General features: G+C 36.8%; 1 protein-coding gene across 9 annotated transcripts in view; it reads left to right on the forward strand.

Annotated features, from left to right (window-relative positions):
- The window catches only part of GPC5 (glypican 5), a 578936-nt gene that overhangs the window by 211798 nt on the left and 348363 nt on the right, over nucleotides 1–18775 (forward strand). Inside the window, exon 7 of one of the 9 annotated variants that reach the window (XM_072931234.1) lies at nucleotides 7062–7237. The exons of the other annotated variants lie outside the window; for them this stretch is intronic. Coding sequence (XP_072787335.1) covers nucleotides 7062–7091 — 30 coding nt within the window. The 3' untranslated portion in view covers nucleotides 7092–7237. Of the gene's footprint in view, nucleotides 1–7061; nucleotides 7238–18775 lie in introns of those variants that run through there. 9 annotated transcript variants of the gene reach the window in all.

The raw sequence follows: 18775 nt of genomic DNA on the forward strand, positions 1-18775 counted from the left end.
GCTGTGACTCTTGGGGTTTCCTGTGTAGGGCCAGGAACTGGACTTAACAATCCTGAAGGGTCCCTTCTAACTCAGCATATTCATTGATTCATTGATTCATTGATTTTATGAATAGTTCCCCTGTTTCATCAACGGCCCACTGATGTAAAGATCCTTTTTATTCTGTTGTTATTATTGGCTTCTATAGCCAGTAAATAAGGTATTTACATACAGCTTTTTTGCTTGTCATATTTCCCCGCTGCATTTTCCAGCAAACGAAAAGTCTTGCATGTGTTGCACACGCACGTGCAAATCAAATTGAACACTTTGTTCTATGCAGCTACATTTAAAAAGATTTCAGTTCTAGGTCATTTGTTACTAATCCTTTTTGATCTCAGTGATCTCAGTGCCCTGTTAAAACCTTGACATTTGAGTTTTCATAAGCAGGCAACTATTATTAGTGAGTTACTTCATGGATGGTAAATGGCTTCACAACAGTTCCAAAGCATGTATTTTTCTGTCAATACTCTTTGCAGCATGTTGTGCTCTGCCTCATCAAAAGAAAGGAGAACAGCTTATGTATTATTAATAAGCAATTCATTTATAGATAGAACGTTGGTAATCTTTGAATATTAATTGGAAGAATTCTAAAGGAATGATTAAAACAGAGACAAGGAAAGAAGATTCCTTCCTCTAAGTGTTGAAAAGCATATTATTTTTAGACTATAAATTATTTACATGGAGTTGCTGCTTAGAACCAAGAATCTTTTATCTTTCAGTCCTTGTTTTAAACCTGATCAGCAAAATGACATCTATCTTCACATTTCCCCTAGAGCCTGACAGTCATGAAAGCATAGCCATTTTTAGGCAGATGTTTGCTGCTGATAAGATGCATTAAAGCATGGACCATTAGCTGAACTGTTTTGTAAGTCATCAAAGATTCAGATTGTTTAACAAATTGATATCTATGCAGAAAACAAAAGACAGAGGAGGTCTGTGTAATGCTGCAGTAGTTCTTATTGACTGTCTTTAAGATCAACAAGAAGTGCTACATTGGGCAGAGTACGAACGGAATGACAATGGGGCCTGTTTCAAAACAAGCTTAAAACTGAATAAAATACATTTATTAAAGTAATAGATCTTCTCACTGCATCTCCCAACTCTGCTGAAGCACTTTTTTTTTCTGCCTACTCACATCTATTGCTGTCATATTTAAATTGAAATGTAACTTAAGCTTTGCATAGAAACACATCCTAAAACTATAATGTGATACTAATGTGTGTGCTGCATGCAGTTTACAACTACACAGGTAGACTATAACCTAAAGACAAATATTACAAATGGAAAGCTGAATAGTAATAATTAAATAGCTGAATGGAGAAGAAACAAAAAAAACCCAAACAAAAAAACAACCAACAAACAACTGGAAAGGAACTGAAAAAGAGTAAAGATATGTAGAAGTGGAGAATATTCACTGACAGGCAGATGAAAAGTATGGCAAAATGCAACAATAGGTCTACTGGGAAAAAAACTAAATAAGAGATATATACTAGTAAATATTTAAGGAAGAAAGACAAGCAAGAAAAAAATATATTGGAAAAAGTGGAAGACAATACATGCCCCAGAAATAAAAAAAGAAAGTAAAGAAGAAAAGAAACAAACAAAGGAGGGAATTTGGCTGAAAAGAGAGGCAAGGAAAGCAAGAAAGGAATGATGTTACTCTGTGTGCATGTATCAGAGATGAGAAATTTCTTACATGCAGACTATGCATATATACATATACCTATACATACATATATATATGTAATTTCATGGTATCAACTATTATTACTTTTAATGTCACAGAATCAGAATTAGTAAGGTTGGAAGCACCACAGTGGGTCATCTGGTCCAACATCACTTCTCAAGCAGGGTCATCCTAGAGCATGTCACAAGATTCTGTCTAGACTGTTCTTGAATATCTTCAGTGAGGGAGACTCCACAATACCTCTGGACAATCTGTTCCAATGTTTGGTCACCCACACAGTAAAGAAGTTCTTCCTCATATTCAGGTGGAACTTTCTGTGCATCAGTTTCTGCCCACTGCCTCTTGTATTGCTCAGCACCACCAAGCAGAGCCTGGAAATACCACCTTGACATCCTCCCTTCCGATTCTTTGAGACATTGATGAGATCCCCTCTCAGACTTCTCAAGGCTAAACAGGCCCAGCTCCCTCAGCCTTTCCTTGTAAAAGACATGCTCCAGTCCATTGCTCATTACAACCATCTCCACTGTCATCTATTGGACCTCTTCCAGGATCTCCATGTTTCTTTTGTACTAAGGAACCCAGAACTGGACACCGTACTTCATATGTGGCCTCAGTAGGGCTGAGTGGTCCCTTGATCTACTGGCAAAATAATGCACCCCAGGACATTATTGTCCTTCTTGGTCACAAGGACACTGCTGGCACATGGGCAGCTTGTTGTCCACCAGGACGTCCAGGTCCTTCTCTGTAGAGCTGCTGTCCAGCAGGTCAGTCTCCAGCCTGTGCTGTTGCATGGGGTTATTCTTCCCCAGGTGTAGGACTGCGCATTTGTCTTTGTTGAATTTCAGATGGATTTTCTCCACCCATTTTTGCTGTCTGTCAGGTCCTTCTGAACAGTCCTCTGGGGTTATCAGCCATTTCTCCCAGTTTTGTTATCTTCAGCAAGTTATCCTCGAACTTGCTGAAGAGGCCTCTGTCCTTTCATCCAAGTGATCAGTAAGTTAAGCAATACTGGACCCAGTATGGAACCTTGAGGGACACTATTTTTAACAGGCTCCAGCTAGATCCTGTGCCACTGATTGTGACCCTCTGGGAGCTGCCATTCAGCCAGTCCACCTCACTGTTCACTGCCCATTCTGTCCACACTTCCTCAGTTCATCACTGAGGATATTGTGAGAGACAGTGTTGAAAGCTTTGCTAAAGTCAAGATAGACAATACTCACTGCTCTTCCCACATCCATCCAGGTTGTTTTCTCATCATAGAAGCAATTAGGTTGGTCAAGCACAATTTACCTGTATTGAATCCATGCTGACTCCTCCAGTTTTCCTACTTTCATGCTTGTGGATAGAGATGAGGCTGACTGGCACGTAGTTACCTAAGTCGTCCTTACCATTTTTGAAGACTGTCCTCATACAATGTCTTCATGCAATTGCCTGATAGATCTGATAGATAAACTTGTTCTGCCAAATGTTTTGATAGATCAGGGTATTTGCATGTCCTGACATTTTATATTTGTGAACTTCAAGTATACTTCTAAGTAGTTTCCATAAGAGCATAACTTTCTAAAAAATTGAACTGGTTAGGAGATTGAGAGTAAAAATCTTGGACAAAGAATCAAGTAAATCGCTGCAGTTGTAATCTAGTGAGGGTGTTGTGGTAGCCATGCTAAGCTCAGCAATACCAAATCAAAATTTTCTTTTTCTTCCTCTAAGCTTTGCATTGCAGCCTGTGGCTAGTAAATAATATATGTTAGCTCTGGAGTTATTCTTTTCTTATCTTTTAACACTGTATAGTTTTTCTTCCTTGTCTTTTTGCTACTGGAGTCCATTATTACAGATAAAGGGATAGATGTATTACATTGGTTAAACTTTCATTAGTGTAGACAGCATTAATTAAAAACCCTTTGAAATTTACTGCTACTTCAGCAAGAATTGAATTATACTAGAGCTTATACTAGTGCTTGTATGTATACTAGTTATATATACCCCTTATACTAGTGCTATGAAGACTTTATTTACCTTAATGAAAAAATATTTTTAGAAATATGTATACTTAGCAGGTTGCTTTGTTCTAACTTTGAGGCAAAAGAAATTAATTCTTGTTGTAAACATTAGAAGAAAAGCCAAGGCAGGTATGAGGATGGGAATAAAGTTCTGTTCAGGCTTGCAGAATGATGTTATGTCCTTTGTCTTTTCAAGTCTTGATTATTCCCAGTGATCAAAATGCCTAAATTTAATTGAGACCTGTGTTCTACTTCTCTTCACATACTTTTTATCCTATGTGCTATGCTAAAGTTTCCTCAAGCTGTCTCCATCTGCTGCCTCAATATCATTCCTCAGTTAAAAATTATTTTTTACCCTTCACATCACTTCAGCCCTTAAAAGTTTATCAGTCACACCATCCATTTAAAGACATCTGATGTGTTAGCTGATTTCCTCTTAGATCCCAGATTTCTCTGAACAAGCTTTCAACTGATGTCAAAGCAAAAGTCTTGTTAACCTCTCATAGAAATGTCTGTTCTAAGTAGTTTTGTTAATCAGTGATTAAGTGGTTGGGGAAAGTTTCCTATGCATTTGTACAGATTCTCAGTCTAATTTTCTGCTTGAAACTAATTTTCAACTCCAATACATGACCTCTCTAGACCTAGCTAGTTTTTTATAGCAAGCATCTAAAGGAAGTGCACAGAGGGACTTTATGTCTAAAATGTCAGTCTTCTGTAAAATTTTAAAAGAAAATGAAATAAATGCAGAGTATTATAGTTTTAAATACAATTAATAAAAACTGCCTTGGAGTAGATAATATGGGTGCATATGTGTCAGCATTAATTTCATTTCTATAGAAAAAACTTAACCAAACCATTCCCCCCCAAAACCTTATACAACTTTTAGTATGTTTTCCTACAGATTTCAAGGTAAGTGAATGAGTATTTCATTGTGCAGCTGACATGGGCTGTACACTAGAGGCTATATATCAGGAATTAATTGTCATTTTGCAAGCAAATGAGATAGAAGTCAGGCTTGCACAAAAATTACACTGTCTCACAAAAAATAAATGATTCCTTGGAAAGCATAAATGAACTGATAATCAGGAAGCTAGACATTAGTGGAAAGAAATAAGCTCCTTGAAACATCTCTACACCCTAAGAGAATTTTAACAAGATATTGCAAACTTTGGTAACAGAAAACCAAGCACCAAAAGAATGGAATCTGTCAGAGTTATCATCTAGCTGTGTCTAGAGAAAAGCTGTGGAGATTTCTCACAATTTTTGTCCCCTATTTTAAGTACATTATTGCAAAGCAAGTAAGTTGCTTAGTTGTACCAGAATAAGATTATTTTTAAGTTTCCATTCAGTGAAGATTTTATTACTCTGGCATAAACTCAGGAGCTTTTCTTATAGTAGATGTGTCAGGGGAAAGATATAAATTTTATGGCAGATAAAAGAAAACTTACTTTGTTTAACATTTGCAATGTCATCATGCAAACTGGCTTAGAAATCAGAATGGTTCTATGACTACTGAAAATGTTATCCAGCTTCACTGAGGCTGGATATGAACCTCTTTCCTGATTTGATAGAAGCTGTAAAACCTTCTGTAGAGCTGTTTACTGAAACAATAGAAGCCTTGCCCTCAACCCCAGGTTGGTATCACTTCCCAGAATAAACACATAGGCGGGTGCTTAGGGAAGAAAATTGGCTTTAAGTATTTGAAAATGAGAGAAAAGCCAACAAGACTGCAAGACAGAGGACAGAAAAAACTAGAGAAGAAAAATGTTGGACCAAGTGTGGTCTGAAAGAGATTTATTTTTTTTCTTTGTAAATGAACTAGTTTGCATAAGGACTGTTTGACCCCACATAGCCCCAGTGTTTGGGTAACCAAGTAGCCAAAAAGGACAGTACTGATGGCAACCATAAGATTCAGTTTCCATGGAGACAATGCATATGCTTGTACATTGCTAAACAAAAATTAAGGATGAAAAATGAAATTTAAAAAGAAAATGGAGGATGAAAAAATCAAATATGTCCCAGAAAATGTAAAATAAGACAAAGTTAGCTGAAAGCCTCACAAAAGGAATTAAAGCAAGGTCTGCATATTTTTCTAGAAGGTGGCAAATAACTCCAGACAAACACATTCTTCATGAAATTAAAAAACTCATTCCCTCCATCTCTTCTGCTGTGTTCTTCTTTGGAAGTTGTCCAAATCATAGAGACCTAGAATCATAGAATGGTTTGATTTGGACTTTAAAGATCATTTATCTCCAGCTCTGCTGCTGAGGCCAAGGACACTTTCCACTACACTAGGTTGCTAGAGTCCATCCAACCTTGCCTTAAACACTTCCAGGGATGGGGCACCCACAGGTTTCTAGGCAACCTATTCCAGTGCCTTAATCCTTCTCACAGTAAAGAATTTCTTCCTAATATCTAATCTTAACCTACTGTCTTTCAGTTTAAAACCATTTCCTCTTGTCCTCTCACTGCATGCTCGTATCAACAGTCACTCTCCAAATGAAGCCAAGGTTGTCAGAAACAAGTACATGTCAGCTACTCCCAGCTGGTGGATTGCTGTTTTTATTTAAGTAAACCAGTGGTATAGGAAATGAATGTGCCAGACTGTGAATTTGAATGCCTGAGCAACCAGCACACAGTTTTTAATTGCCAGTAATTCAGGAATGGTAATCTGTTGCACTAGAATAGATGAAGCCTGGGGGAGAAATTATTCCAGTAAGTCCAATCAAGTAGGTAGTAGGTAACTTACAGTCAGAGATGAAATCTTCATTGAAGTCTCAGTTATAATATTCTCGTTATTTGAGGGCATTTATTGCTTCACCAATGTCCCCAGGAAACCAGGATATTTCCTGGTATATCTATTCTGTGTCAGGAATTTACAGAACTGAGAAATCACTGGGAGAACAAGAGAGCAAATCCTTGAGGTGAAGGTCAACAAGGAAGTTCATTTTAGGATGAAAAAATGAGTCAGACCAAATACATAGGTAAGATATACTCTGAAGCAATTTGTTTTCTTCACAGTTGCAAACAGAAGGACTTGGCCAAACCCTACAGCTTTTGCGAAAGAGAACATGGAATGTTTGGAGTTATACTGGTAAAAATCAAAACTGGTAAAATGACAATTTTGTTTCCATGAAGCAAGTTTTATTTTTGGAGCTCACCCTGAGGAAACAGGCCAAGATATCTTGTCCACATACATGTTCAGAATATATGACCTGGATCTAATCATAAGTTTTAAGTTGCCTAGCCAAATGATTGCCATTAGAAAAAAAAATTTAAAAAACAACAAACAAACAAACAACAACATTAAGACTGTGGTAAACTTTTTGTTGCAGCGTGAACCAGCAAGGAATGCAGATGAGTGAAGAAGATGGAAACTAATGCCTGAGAATGTTACAGATACAGCTCTGATGTCAATATGCAAGAGGGCAATTCAGAAGCCACTTATATTGTGATAAGGGAAAGTAATGCATTTAATTTGTAGAGTAGAGGAAGTAGGCATTAGTCCAAATGCTAAGATAAGCAGTTCACTGAACTGAAAATTCAGTAATTCGGCTGATATTTTAAAGAGAATTTCACAAGAGACAGGATCATTCCAAGTACAAGTTCTGCTCAGTTAGCAGAGCTTAATGACAGTTTCACACACTAATCCCCCATTCCTCAAAAAAAACCAAAAAACAAAAAACCAAAACCAAAAAAACTGGAGAAGGGAAGCAAAAGGGGGAACCTTGTTGCTTACTGAATTACTCCTCTTTTGTTCATAAAGGCTAATAAGAAATAAAAGCACGTTTTTTTTGAAGACGTAAAATGTTGCTGAAACTGATTCAAATACATGTACTGCGGAAAGAAGTGATTAAGAGGTCACATCCATTTTTAGTCAACATAAAGAATGATTGATGAAGTTTTGCACATACGGTGTCTAAAAACCTTGGGTGCTTTTCCAGTAAATTCCATTATAACAGTGCACAGTGCACAAATTAACAGTAAAAAAATAAATAATGACATGAATAAAAAAAAAATGTGATTATTCATTTATGTGTCTGTATAGCTTGTAAATAGGATCTTTATGCTAAACTTCTGTTTTCTCCAACACATTCTTAACATATTCATAATTCTTTTATCTTGGTAATACTCAGCACCACAATCTTGCCTGAATAGACACCCAGAAACCTTTTAGAATTAATACTACAGTATAATAGCAACTTTTCTAGTGTGAGTAGAAAGACATCTATTTAAGATTTAAAAAAAAAAAGAATTTCTGAATCCTTTGTAAAATCTGCTCCTGCTTTTCTATGATGAAAGTAGAAAATAATTTAAAATACATGCTAAGCTCTATTTTTAAAAAAATTTATATATAAATATAGCCCTTGCAAAAAAAGTATAATTTTGGACCCAAAAATCCAAATACTTTGATTATTCATTCTAATTCCATTTTGCAGCCTAAAGTGAGACAGAAAGCCAGCAATTAAAAGACTCAAACATACAAAAAATAAATTGGCTACTTAATTCGGTTTCATTGCCATAAATAAGTGAAAGAAAAATTACATTAATACTTTAAAAAAATATTAAAACTCCTGAAATTAGGTTCTAATCATCTAAATGCCTATTGTAACATGTTTAATATAAGATATTTCTAAATCTAATAATGAATAGGTTTTAATGGTGTATGGGAAAGCAGAATTGTTTGGGAAAACAAATTTTTTGCTAAAACTAGTTTTGCAAAAAGTTTGGGAAAACTAATTGAATCCCATTTTTCTGTTTTTAAATCAATACTCAAAATACACCTAAAGCTTAAACATTCAAAGTTGTAAAATTTACAGTTGAAAATTGCCTTTTTAAAACCTCTAAATAAAAATTTGCTATCATACTAATTTATACTCATCACCTAGTTCTTAACTTACCGAATCTTCCCAGCTGTAAAAGATTAATGGCTGCCTCATGAAGTGTGTACAATATAATTCCCAAATATAAATAGCTCAAATCCCACTTCTGTCCCAAATCACACTGCAAATATTTAGTGTAAAACTAGTAGAAATAACTGATTTGCTTGATGGAATAAAAATGCATAATTTTTGCATTGACTTTATGTCAGTCTTGGCTATGGCTGTGACTACTTATTCACCTGTGTTTTATATTTCTGCACCACAATTACAATACTAATGTGTTAAAAGAATGCTCAAACTAAGTGTGCATATTGTGAGTAATATCACTGACCTTGATATCTAAGGCTGTATCAAATAGTTAGTTAAACAGTTTATACTATAGACTATTGTTTGTGACTGTAATCTGAATAAATGTTTTTTTCCTTGCCTCCCAAACTCTGATTTGATGAATGTACTTGATAATGAAAGACCTTCGTTGTGTCCCCTGTTCTTTTGCTCTAGATGATGGGGAGAAGTATGAGGGGAAGTCTGGGTATTGCCATTGTTCTGATTCTACTTTTGACGCCAAAGTGATGTAAAACACTGAAATAAGGTTAGGATCCAATTTCTAAAGGATGCCTCTGCCCAGATTAAGATGCAAATGAGACCATTAGTATGGATTTTATTTAAAAATAAATATGAGGTAGAGACAGATAGGAAGACAGCAGGGAAGAAGAGAAAGAGGATGAGTAAGGGAGAGATATTGAGCAGAAGATACCATCACCACATGGGTTCCTGCAGCTTCCTGCTGGCTCTTCTTTACCCTTATCTGCTCAGTGGTGGGGGTCCACAAGTGTTCTAATTGAGATACTGTTCTTATACAGTCCAATCCCAGGCACCCATGAGGTGTATGTGTTGTCCCCATAACTTGGGATGGCATCTGTGTAAGCAGTGGCTTCCTTTTCTCACAGTTTGCCATGGTTGGAATTTTTGTCTGGGTAAGTTACCTGGATCTGCTTCATCAGGCCTGGCATCTTCCTCTTGCTGCCATCTGTGCTTTCCTCACAGTCTGCACAGTGGTATTTTGTCTGGTGTGCTAATTCCAAACCTTTCACCTTTTTTTGTAGGCCTGAAATGAATGCCTCCCTCTTTTACATCTGTACCTCTGTGGTAGTTTTATCTTATGGGAATTTTCTTTGACAGTGAGCTGAGACATTTTAACCACATTCTTTAAGTCCTGACAGCCATGGAATTCACCTCCTTTGCAGTTCCCACATGGAGACAGGGAAGCTCTGTTGCTCAAAGACTTCTCTGAACTGTCTTAGCCTATCTCAGGCACCTGCTTGTGGCTGGCAAATATGGCATGGGACCCACAGATGTCAGAGGAGCAGCAGCTGGAGGCCCTGCAGGATAGACTTCACTGTCTCAGACAACACTAAATCAATACTTGCGGTCAAGTGAATTGAGCCTCTTGTCAGCACACCGATAGTGTCTATAGAACCAGCAGATCAAATGTCAGTGTCTGGGTTTAGAGTGACACAAATAGCTCTGTAGACTGTATTGACTGTATTTAGTGGATCTTCACTGACTGTGATGATAGTTTAGATTCCTATCTTAGAGATAAATACGTGCCTGTGATACGAGATTTTTTAGCTACATCAGAATCTTTGCATAAGTGAATTTTCTCATGAAATGAGAAAGAATATTGCTTTAGCCATGGAACACATTAGTTTCTAATATCAGTTTTCATCTTTTGCTCCATGCTGTAGCGCAAGCAGGGCTTCTGGTGCACAAAATCTTTCTGTTTAAATTAAACAGCTTGAAAAAAACCCTCATTTGTGATCTGGGAATGTGAATGGTTCTGTGGCAAGAAGCTGGAAGATGTGGGTTAAATATTTGCTTCTATCTCCTCCTTCCTTTTACTTTCCCTAGGAAACACAAATAAATTTTTTGCATTTTAATTTGCAGCTAAGTTTTTTTCTTTTTTGTTTGGGTTTTTGTTTGTTTCTTTGTTTTTAAAATGATGTTGTGGCCTAAGCAATAATATATCCAACTACCACTTCCAAAGAGCACTGAGATAAATTAATCTTAAGAAGCTGCAAAAAGGTGAATTATTAGGCCATTAGCCTTAAAACCTATGTATTTATATATTACTGCTACAAATAATCTGTGAGTGAAAATGAATTGTAGTGTTTTCACTAGCTAAGGTTGTTTTATTCATTGCTAGTAGTAGAAAACTCCTAAACCATGCACTGACATGAATTGGTTTCAGTACTATTAAAGAAACTAAAAATTCAGGTCAGCGTCTCACTTTTTTGTTGAAAAAGAAAAAAAAAGGAAAAAAAAAAAAAAAAGAAAAAAAAAGATGTGCATATAATTATGTTTTGTGGGTGGGCCGTACCCCGAGAAACCATGGCAAGCAGTACTCCTGGAAAACATTTAGTAGTCTTGAGATTACAATAAGTGCAGGCACATTTATTGCCATCCTTGAAAGGTTAAACAAAAGTGTGTACAGTACAGAAAGGAAACACTATTTTTCATTTAAATATGTCCGCAAGGAGACCAGTACTACAATGCAGACCTGAGCTCAATATTTTAAAGGAGTGTGGAAACATACATAAATACAAAGAAAGCTATTATGTTTAGAAAAGATAACTCTCAGTCAGAACCTGCTATTTAAGAATCTTTAGCCTGCTATTTAAAGCAAAGAAAGATGGAGAATGGTTTGGGAATTATTTTCCTGGTTTATGATAATTTTTAGAAGGAAAATCTGGAAATTCAGCTTTAATCTGAAATTTATGAAAAATAATGCTGAGAGAAAGCAGTTAGGTACATTAGAGGAGAAAATAATTTTTACTAGTAAAGTGGTTCAGCAGTACACTACTATGGAGATTAACTCTTCATACTGTGAGATCAGGAAGTCATGACTAAATTACTTTTTGCATTGTATGCTTCAGTTGCACAATGGAGCATTTATTCCATGCTTAATCGGATAATTCTCAAAGGCGTGGTCAATTTTTTTTTAACTGCAAAGCTCTGCATTTAGATGCTAAAACTATTGGTTGTTAAAACTGTAGAAATGCACTGTGAAATAACTCATCCAAAGAGATATGCTCCATCTTTGTTTTACCGGAGTTTCCTATCCTTGCACTTCAGTTCTTGTAGCCCTGTTCTTTTGAGATTTTTAAAGTTCTTCTAAAAGTTCCTATGCCTTCTGATATTTACATTTTCAACTGAGTTTTCTCACACACTGGTTATGTAAATAATGATTGTTTTGCATTCTTCTTTGTGAATAGAAAGAATTGATAGACTGTTGGTTTAACTAGTGTAGTTGAAGAGGTGGCAGTTTCACCCTCCAATCCATTGTCATTTTTGCTATTGTATATATAGTAGAGTCAGAAAATAAAGTTGGCCTTTTAAAGTTTTTTTCTTTCCTTTTACATCTAGCCTGCTTTTCTGAGTTATGTAGTGTCACAATGTGACAAGGTCTCTTAGCAGTGTTGGCTCATTATCCAAGAACCATCATTATCCTATTGCTAAATCCTTTTGATTTCTCAGTTTTCAAGAGGTATTTTGAGGTCTGTGGTTGTTGAGTTGGGGCTTTCTAAAAAGTGCAGTAACTAAAAAGGCATGGTCTCCTGAAAGGTTATTCTAAAAGACTAAGTGGGAATCAGAAAGAGAGCTGTCTGAAAATTTTCAGTGTTACTTTATTCCCAAAATATTTTATAATTGTTTTTTATGCTTAATGTAAAATGTAAACCACTCCTCCCTATGCTCCCTCATCCTCCACCTTCTGGAAGCCTATCACAGTATTTTCCAAAACATTGGCAGAACCTCTGAAATATTTTTAGCAATTCTCTTTCTGGCAATTTCAAAGTCCAGTATTCCTTTGTCTATAGTTACCATAATATGTAAACTTTTGTTTTTTCCTGTTTTACCTTTTGTACTTTCAAGTATTATTTGTAAAACGAACTAGTATTCCTCCCTTCCTTACTTCATAGCTATTGTATTTGTAATCACTCACCTATTTTTGTTTAGTGGTGAGAAAAAGAAAAATGTACTCTCAACCACCACTTTTGACTAATTCCACCTTTCTAACATTCCCTTCTCTCTGGCATCATGGTTTTATCATACACTCAGTTTCTCTCCTGTGTACTACATGAGCTTGTACTTAATGCTCAGATAAGTGGGCTAGAATTGAGTGTCATTCAAAAATACTGGTCTCCCAAGTTCTTCTTGTTAGTCTATAAAATGCAAAAAAATGGTTTGAAAAATGTGTGGGAAAAAAAAAAGTTGAGAAAACATAAAAAGAGTTAGATACTTATAAAAATCCTTTAAGTTTCAAAAATAATTTAAAGTAGGTGTATCTGTGTTTGCCCCAGGGGGCCCTGAGAACATGAAAACAAATTTTAGAACAGCTATGGAAAATCCAAGGAGCAGGCAACATTATAAGACACCACCTGTGTATTCAGCAAGCATGAAAGATTAAATTTGATCAGATCAAAAAGCACAATGTGGATGACACATAACGGATGCCCTTGGGAGTTCATTCGGTTTGACTACAAGGGAATGGTTTTTCATTAAGTTTTTTCATATCCACAGATAACTGCACACTACAACAAAAACAATAGCTGTATTCTAGAGTTAGAAGTTTCATGTTGTTAAACTTCTCAGATCAAACCATTTCATTTTCCTAATGGTTCTCCTGCTTTTTGAAAAAGAACTAAGGAAAGAGGTAAATAAAAGGGAAAATCTGTATTTATGGTGTCTGTCACCCATTCAAAGACTTTGTGAAGACAGCTCTTTGTAGTTTCTTATTTATTCAGCATATCAATGGAATTATTTTAAAATAATCAAACTGTAAAGGTGTTTGCAACAATAAATTATTCTTTTTTTTTTCTGAGATATGCTACTTTTTTGTTTCTGTGTTCGTTTTTCAAAAGGAAGCAATTGAATAAAAATTGTAAAGAAGCCTTTCTTTTTCTGTCACAACTAGCAGTTATATATTCATAGATTTGTTTAGGTTAGGAAAGACCTTTAAGATCACAGAGTTCAACTGTTAACCCACACTGCCAAGTCCACCACTAAACCATGTCCTTAAGTGCCTCATCTACATATCTTTTAAAAACATTCAGAGACAGTAACTCAGCCACATCCCTAAGCGGGCTGTTCCAGTGCTTGATCTCCCTTTCCGTGAAGAAATTATTTTTAATATAAAATCTAAACCTCCCCTGACTGAACTTGAGGTGATTTCTTCTTGTTCTATTCTTTCTTACCTGAGAGAAAGGACCAACCCCCACCTCAGTACAACCTCCTGACACGTAGTTGTACAAGGTGATGAAGTCCCATCTGAACCTTAATTTCTCCAGGCTAAACAACTCCAGTTTCCTCAGCCACAGCATCACCAGGGCTGAGTACAGGGGGATGATTACTGCCTTGGTCCTGCTGGCCACTTCATTGCTGATACAGACCTAACCCTCCTTGACCACCTGGCCCACACTGTTTCTTGTTCAGCATCTCTTGACTAGCATTCCCGGGTCCTCTTCTGCCAGGCAGCTTTGCCACCATTCTTCTGCCAGCCTGTAGCACTGCATGCAGTTTTTGTGACCCAGCTGCAAGACCCAACACTTCACCTTGTTGAACTTCATACCATTGCCCTTATCCCATAGACCCTGCCCTGCCTATCCAAAACCTTCTACAGAGCCTTTCTGTCCTCTAGCAGATCAACTTCGTAGTGTCTGCAAACTTACTGAAGGTGCTTCCAATCTGCTTGTCAAAGCTAAATAACAGGGCTGTCCCCAGTACTGAGCCCGGGGGAACAACACTTGTAACTGACAACTGATTGTACCTCTGTTCACTATGACTCCAGTTTCTTCAGGAGAATTGTGTGGGAAATGGTGTCACATGTTTTACTAAAGTACAGAAAGACAATATCCACAGCCTTTTCCTCATCCACTGAGTGGGTAGAGACCAAGTTATTCAAGTAAGACCTGCCTTTAGTAAAACCCACACTGTCTGAGATTATGAAAGGTTCAATGGTTGGACTTAATATCTTCAAACCATAAAGATTCTGTATTTCTATAATTCTATTCAGACTCTAGAATTGTGTGTGCCTAAATTGTGCAGCAGGTCACTGATAATTTATTTTGGATTATGGGGTCTTCATTCTGCTCTTATTCCAGGTCAGAGGGCTGGGTATCCAGAGGGAAGCTGGTCTTTGTATTAAAGATTGAGGCCAAAGAAGGCATTAAGTACCTCAGCCTTTTCCTCCTTTGTTACTGCTTCTCCCCACATTCAGCAAAGGCTGGGGATTATCCTTAGCCCTCCCTTTTTTTACTAATCTATTTATAGAAACATTTTTTATTGTCTTTTAGGGCTATAGCCAGACTAAGTCCTGGTGGTGCTTAGGTTACTTTTGGCATAGAAGGAGAAAAGACAGTTTCATGTCTCTTTTTGTCATGCATAAAATCTTTCAAGTTTTTATTGCTTAATTGAATTTTGTTTACTGTTGACTAGCTAGAACAGAACCTCAAAAGAATAGAATCTGTGGTACTAATAGATTAAATTCTCTAGGCAATTGATATTCTTAAAGCTAGAGCATTTATCAAAAACTGAAACTATATCTTCTTTTTGTCTTCTTTATTATTTTTGCCATGGTTGACTTTACCTAATTTCTTTGTTCTTTTATTGATCCACAGCTTTGAGTTTCCTCTGGGCATCATGGAGTGAATGCATGCCCAAAGAGTCAAACTAAAAGGAGAACATCATTTTCTTTTGATATTACTACATTTCTTTTCTATATTCTTGTTGTCTTAACTATGTATATAGTTAGCTTAATCATGCGGTGTCAGCCTGCAGTACATAAACACAGAGGGATCATAAATTATTAAAATCAATGCATCTCAATACTCTAGACAAGTGATAAATTTTTTGTTCATTTTTTTATTAAAAATATAAAATTACTTGAAAATAGTTAAATTTCTTATGCTATACAGCAGATTTAATGGAAATAGTCTTGTTGATTCCACTAAGACCTAGATCAAGGCCTTTGGGAATATATGAGCATAAGGACCATGTTTGTGTAATACGTGTTATGAACCTAAGAGAAACTTCTATTGCATATTAGACCATCTGTCAGCTCTTATTTATCCTTGCATGTATTACAGGGAAATTATTCCCTGCCATGTTAAAACTATGGGGAATTTTTAGTTGTAAAATAAGTAGAGTTTTTAAAAGTAAATCCAACCAGAGTACCACAGTGCTTTATTTTAAATTACAGTGATGTCATAAACATCCCTTGGTGATCCAGCACAAAGCACATATCTGAAATTTTCCCTTCTTATTCAGTATGTAGCAATAAAAAAAGAAAAATAAATACAGTAATTGCTTTTGATTGATGTGCTTTTCTTTTTTATATATTATTTGATAGTCTTGTGGCATATGGGTCAAGCACACCTTAGAGGAGGTTTAAGCTTTCCAGTACCTAAAGGAGAGCTACACAAAATCTGGAAAAGGACCTGGAGATGATCCTTTTTACAAGCTGGGATCGACTTAAGCTGAAAGAGGGTAGGTTTAGGTTATATATTAGGAGGAAATTCTTTACTGTAAGGGTGGTGAGGCATTGAAATGCTTCTCAAAGAACCTGTGGATGCCCCATCTCTGGAGGTTTTCAAGGCCAAGCTGAATGAGGCCCTGAGTAATGTGGTGTTGTGTAAGGTGTCCCTGACCATGGCAGGGGAGTTGGAACAAGATGATCTTTGAGGTCCTTTCCAATTCAAACTGTTCTATGGTTCTACAATTATGACATGCAGATGAACTGTCCCACAAAAAACATGACGATCACAGGTCAGACTAGCAGATTTGTGAAATCCCATGTCCCCATCTCCAGTATTACCTAAAAAAAATGCCTAATGAAGAGCATTTCCTTAATACATTCAGTGGCAGGGTAATTTTTACATATTCAATAACCATTAGATTCTCTTAACTGGTCATATTTTCCTGCAAAATCCATGTAGCATTGACAGCACTATATATCAATTAGGTTTACAATTCTGTGCCTCATTCCACAAAGTTCCCCTTTTCCTTGTTACGTAACTGGCTTCAGTTGACCTTATTTGATGTTTTTGTTTCTTCCTTTTGAAGAGATGAAAAATAGTCTGTTCTAATCCATGATGTCTAAACCAGTCACTTTTGGAATCTCTGTAGTATCGTCTCCCCTGACATTATATTTTTTTATAAAAAATGTCCTCTTAATCAATTGCTCATTGTACAGAATTGTTTTCTTACTTCTCATTAAATATCTTTTGTTGTTTTGGTGGTTCTCTTTTTTTCAGGTAAGAATGAGCTAAGCCGCACACAGGTCTAAATGTGAGTGTTACTTTTGAATTTTGATGCAATGAACAATGTTCTCTAAAACTCTTTGTGATTTTTCTTTTTAATATATTCTTAATAATTTCTAGCAATTTGTTTGTATTTCTGAGATATTCTATTTATTGGTTTGGTGTTTTGGTGGAAATATCTGTCATGAGCCCACTGTCCTTAACTAGTCATGATCATATCAAATCCTTTTGTCCTAGATATTGTTAGAATTCTTTTTCTTCCACATTAGGAAACAATTGTTTGTATTAAATTCCATGAGTTATTTTATTGGCAAACCACTCATAAAGTTCTTCCACAGGTTGTCACAGCTGAGCCTTGACTTTATTACTCTGAGTAACTTTATTATATGAACAATCCTTCATCTTTCACTCCCATGCTGTCTTCAAGGCATGTATTCATAAAGACATTGAAAAACATAACCATAACTTGGGTTGGCAGGGTTCTCCAGGGGTCAATTCATTCAACTGCCTTCTCCCAGCAGGTTTCATTAGACCTGATAGCTCAGAGTAAATATCTAGTAGAGTCTTGAGTGCTTGCAAGGACAGAGATACCACAAGCTCTCCATACAATCTAAGCCAGTACCTAAACATCCTCATAGCAATTTTAATACTTTATATCTAATAAAAACTTAGTGTGTTTCAACTTCTGTCCATAGCCTCTGCAGGTACCTTGTAGAAGAGGCTGGTGCATTGCCTCTGAATCCTCTTATCAGGTAGCTGTAAACAGTAAGGTTTCCTTTCCTGGGCCTTCCTTTCTTTGAGCTGGTCTCCCCTGGAGTGTCATGTAATCAAATTCCCTGTTTATGCTGGTGGCCAGGGACAACTGACTGCTGAGCCAGTACATTCATGTCCTGCCAGTTCTGGGGAGTAGAAAACTGGGTGTGGTAGTCTAGGTGTAGTCTTACAAGTGTCAAATAAAAGTGAAATATTATTTTACTACTCTACACATTAAAATGAACTGGATTTGTACTCTGATAAGGTGTCCTTGAAGATTAGCAAGCTCTTCCCTTCTTGCTTTCTGGGACAGTTTCTCCAATGATTCTATAAGTCCCCTGAAGGGGCTACAAGCTTCTCTTTTGATATCCAGATTTTTAATCCTGCTGTTTTGCCTTGCTCATTGCTCCCAGGAACCTAAATTCCATGGTCTCATGTTTGGCATGGACAAGCTTGCCCTTTTATCTTGACCACTTGAATCAAGTTTTCCTTGTTTATGAATATCAGACCCAGCAAAGCATCTCCCTCATTCAGTTAATTGGTTTTCTGCATCAATAATTTGTCTTACATGCATTCTAAAAGCTTCCTGGATTGCTTCCACCCAGTCATATTGTCCTTCTAGCAGATATCTTCGTTGTTAAAAGTCATCCATGAGTATCAAGGATTGTGACTGTGAGATTTTCTTCAGCTATCTGAACCAGGCAACTTTGACCATTCCCACACAGCCTCTTGTTGCCTATGACATCACTGGATCCCAGTGAGAAGAGATGGGCACCTCCCTCTCTACTTTCTGTCCTCAAGAGGCAGTGAGATCATCCCTCAGCCTTTTTCTCTCCAAATTAGGCAAGCCTGGAGCTGGTCTTCATGAGACATGTCTTCCAGCCCTTTCAGCAGCTTTGCTGCTCTGCTCTGGACACATCCAAGACCTGGCCTTAAGTTGTGAGGCCCAGAACTCCAGAGGCTGCACCGAAGTTGAATAGAGAGTCATAACCACCTCTTCTGACTGTCTGGTTGAGCTGTATTTGATGCACCTTGGGATGAGGTTAAAACACCCTTCTTGGCTTTTTCATTCCTTTAGATCCCACCCATGCTCGC

This window comes from Taeniopygia guttata, chromosome 1 (genome assembly GCF_048771995.1).
Source record: "Taeniopygia guttata chromosome 1, bTaeGut7.mat, whole genome shotgun sequence".
NCBI lineage: Eukaryota > Metazoa > Chordata > Aves > Passeriformes > Estrildidae > Taeniopygia > Taeniopygia guttata.